The sequence below is a fragment of the Antrostomus carolinensis genome, unplaced genomic scaffold, assembly GCF_000700745.2.
Source record: "Antrostomus carolinensis isolate BGI_N321 unplaced genomic scaffold, ASM70074v2 scaffold41783, whole genome shotgun sequence".
Lineage (NCBI taxonomy): Eukaryota > Metazoa > Chordata > Aves > Caprimulgiformes > Caprimulgidae > Antrostomus > Antrostomus carolinensis.
The window spans coordinates 1-3,628 of NW_010308021.1; the positions used below are offsets into that span (position 1 = coordinate 1).

Below are 3,628 nucleotides of genomic sequence, written 5' to 3' on the forward strand. Positions count from 1 at the left end.
TCAGGTTTGTGGAGACGGTGGAGCTGCAGATCAGCCTGAAGAATTATGACCCCCAAAAAGACAAGCGGTTCTCCGGCACCGTCAGGTTCGACATCCTCTTGCTCCCACCCAGCCTTCAGCCTTGTGTCCTCCTCGCTGCCTCCTGTCCCAGCAGCAGGACACAGCGCTGAACTGCTCGGGTAGTTCAGACCACCCTGGTTCGGTGGGTGTGGCTGGGCGGACCCCTACCCTGGGTCTTAAAACATGAGGGGAGGTGTGGGACACCCCTGTGCTGTCCCCACCGACCTGCTGGAGAAGGCAGGTTAGAAGCTGTGGAGGAAGACTCCAGGGTGCTGTGGTAAGGTATCTCTGTGATGGTCCCCATGGAAGCGTGTGTGGCTTTGGAGGTTCGTAGTCATTCAGATCTTCTGTTCCCCAGGTTGAAATCAACTCCACGGCCCAAGTTCTCTGTCTGCTTGCTGGGGGACCAGCAGCACTGTGATGAGGCCAAAGCAGTTGACATCCCTCATATGGACATCGAGGCTCTGAAGAAACTCAACAAAAACAAGAAGCTGGTGAAGAAGCTGGGTGAGTGGTGGTGTGGAATGGGGCTCCAGGTACCCTGGCTAACTGGGGAGGGCTGGGTAAGCAGGATGGTTTTCCATGTGCTCCGATTTCCACATCATGGTTAACTGCAGAGAGCAGAAAAGTGGCCAGAGTTGGCCTGAATTACAGGAATCTGTCTAGAAACAGCCCAGAAAAGCCAACAAACTGTTGAGCTTGACAGGTCAGTCCTGCAGGAGTGAGGTTGGTTGCCCTCCGGAATGAAGGACGGGATATGGGACAATATTCCTGTCTCCCTGCAAGCGTCACCTTTAGCTGATGTTCCTCATTTTCCTGGCGAGGGAGCTGGAGTGCAGCAAAGCAGGGAGAGGCTGGCAGCAAGAGCTGGATTCAGCCCCGCGGTACTCACGGGATCAGAGTGAAATGTGCTTATTTTCACTTGCTGAAACCCTCCCCTCCCTGCAAAGCCAAAGTCATTTGGACACACGCATCTTCGGCAGGCGAGAAAAACTTCCCCCTCAGCCCATAATTAACCGTGGAACCATGTGTGATCAGGAAATGACACAGGATACCCCAAGTGTTCGCTGAGCCTCCCCGAGATGTGTGATACATCCACATCTGGCCGTGGTAGGAGGCTCCTGGTAGAGCTCAGGAGTTCAGTGTCAGTCACTTGTGGCTCAGGAGGTGCCGGTGTCTTCAGGGCAGTGGGCTGTACGCAGCTGGGTGTGCTGTCAGGATGCAGAGCTGGGTTTGGGTGGGTTGGCTGTTGCAACAGGAGTAATTTCTAATGTGATATTAGTTAAAACAGCTGAGATTTGGCTGGGGAGGAGACTGAGAAGGTCAAAATGCACGTAGAGAACCTGCTTTGGCAGGGGGGTTGGACTGGATGGTCTCCTGAGGTCCTTTCAAACCCCACCATGCTGGGATTCTGTGAAATAGAGCAGCAGAGTCTCAGCTGAGCTGTTAGTTTCACGCTCAGTGTGGGAGCTGAGGGTCCATCCTTAACCCACGTGGGTTCTCTCCTCACAGCCAAGAAGTACGACGCTTTCCTGGCCTCCGAGTCCTTGATCAAGCAGATTCCTCGTATCCTGGGTCCAGGTCTGAACAAAGCTGGCAAATTCCCTTCTCTCCTCACTCACAATGAGAATCTGGTGGCCAAGGTTGATGAAGTCAAATCTACCATCAAATTTCAGATGAAGAAGGTAAAGCAGGGCTTTTTTTTTCCCCCCCTCTCTCCAAAGCAGCTCCACTTGTCTGTGGCTGCCGTCTCGAGGCTGGGCTGTAGGTGTCCCTCGAGTGTCTTCCTAAAACAGCAGCCGGTGACAATCTCTGCAGGGGAGGGGGACAGTACCCAGAGCATTTCAGCTGCTGGCTGGAAAGGAGGAGGAATAATTTATCTGTGGTTGAAAGATCTCAGAGCATATGATTAGGAGATGATCTTGATGTTTCAATGCTGAGCACAATCAGTCATAATTAACGCTTCTTACAGTAAGTGGGTGACAGTTGCAGGGTGGGGCCTCTCCCCTCCCCATGAGTCTGATGTTTTGCTAGAGGCAAGTTTGGGACTTGACTCTGCAAGTGAACTCTGGAGCAGCTCTGTGGGTATCTGCTCTTGCTGTCGAGATGTCAAGGCGAGCTGATTCCCTGAAACCAAAATAACCCCATTCAGGCATTTTAATCTCGTGTCAGCCGTCTGAATGGGACTCATGGGTATTATTCAGAATTAACAGCTCTGCAGAGCTGAGGTGCTTCCTTGGACTCCAGCTGATCTGGGCCTGGGGGCACAACAACTGGGAGGACACAAATGTGATAGTTTGCAAATGCTGGAGCGTTTTAAGGAACTGAGCTAATGATGTCCTGACACTTTGCCTGTCAGCTCGCTCGTAAATCTTTTGTCTTCAGCCTGTGGGGAACATTTGACTTACAAGCGTCTCGGCGAGGCTGGCAGGCAGGGGCCTGGCCTTTCCCTGTCCTGTGTGCAGAAAGAAAGGGCTGGTGCCCAAAACGAAAAGTGAAGCTGGCGCCACGCTTAGCAGTGAAGTTTGGAGCTGCTCCTCTGTACCGCGCTGGGTTAGGGCACATGCCAACCCTTCTTAACGAGCCGGGTGTGGGAGTCAAACCAGAGATCTGCTCCCACTCCAGCACCAGTTCAGCACAGCTTGGTGCACATCCTTCCCAGTTCCCTCATCTCTGAGAGGCAGCAACACTCTTCTACCTTCTCTAAGTCACCTTTGGGCTCTGAGGAAGCAAACTGCTGTTCAGAGACAGCATCCAGGTGCTACCAGACATGTTCTTTGGTGCCATGTGCTAGATAAAACCACGAGCTCTGTGGAAACACCCATGGAGAAGCAGAAGAAGTCCTGTCCAGCTGACAGAACACGAGATAATTCAATACCCTGATGAGTCCAGACCAGCACTAGGCTTGTTCTGTCAGTCACTTTGCTGTAATTTTTGATTTCCCCACAAAAACCTCTACTTGAATGAGTGACCCCTCTCTCTGTCCCCCAGGTTCTCTGTCTGGCTGTGGCTGTTGGTCACGTGAAGATGACAGAGGATGAACTCGTCTACAACATCCACCTGGCCATCAACTTCCTGGTGTCCTTGCTGAAGAAGAACTGGCAGAATGTCCGTGCTCTCTACATCAAGAGCACCATGGGGAAGCCCCAGCGCCTCTACTAATGGGGCACCAATAAATTTTAAGGACAACTTACAGCTGTGTGCTCGGTTGTGGTTCCTCCAGAGCTTGTTGGGAAGGGTTTGCTGAAGAGCTGCTCAGTTCCTTGCAGTGAGAAAGGTCTTGAGTGAGCCGGTAGGAACATGAATTCAAGTGGGAACATCAAGACTTGATTTGTAGCAGAGGTTTTTGAGGAAGGAGACTTGTCATTATGTGTTCAGAGCATGGTGGGGAGGGGGAACAGCTCTGCTCACATCCAGAGCAAGGGAAACTGAGGTTGTTCACACAACTGAAGGTGTGTGGTGGAGGTAGAACTGCTCAGTAGTTGTGCTGTAGCCCCCAGATCCCCCCACTTTTCCCCAGAGGAGACCCCTACCTTGTGCTGTGGTCACCTGAAGCCATCCTTGGGCA

General features: G+C 52.2%; 1 protein-coding gene across 2 annotated transcripts; it reads left to right on the top strand.

Moving 5' to 3' along the window:
* The first annotated feature begins 1 nt into the window (after position 1).
* Positions 2 to 3,253, top strand: RPL10A (ribosomal protein L10a). 2 transcript variants are annotated; one of them, XM_029084416.1, is made up of 4 exons: positions 2 to 92; positions 431 to 567; positions 1,573 to 1,745; positions 3,052 to 3,253. In XM_029084416.1, the coding sequence occupies exons 1-4, from the start codon at positions 46 to 48 to the stop codon at positions 3,220 to 3,222; spliced, it is 528 nt and encodes a 175-aa protein (XP_028940249.1). In that variant the 5' UTR covers positions 2 to 45; the 3' UTR covers positions 3,223 to 3,253. The 2 variants fall into 2 exon arrangements, with proteins under 2 accessions (XP_028940249.1, XP_028940247.1); XM_029084414.1 differs by having other exon boundaries at positions 46 to 85; positions 418 to 567.
* Positions 3,254 to 3,628: the final 375 nt, after the last annotated feature.

Coding starts and splice junctions, on each gene's coding strand:
- RPL10A (XM_029084414.1), top strand. CDS start 46: ATGACCCCCAAAAAGACAAGCGGTTCTCCGGCACCGTCAG. Junction 568..1,572: donor GAAGCTGGTGAAGAAGCTGG/GTGAGTGGTGGT, acceptor CTCTCCTCACAG/CCAAGAAGTACGACGCTTTC. Junction 1,746..3,051: donor TCAAATTTCAGATGAAGAAG/GTAAAGCAGGGC, acceptor TCTGTCCCCCAG/GTTCTCTGTCTGGCTGTGGC.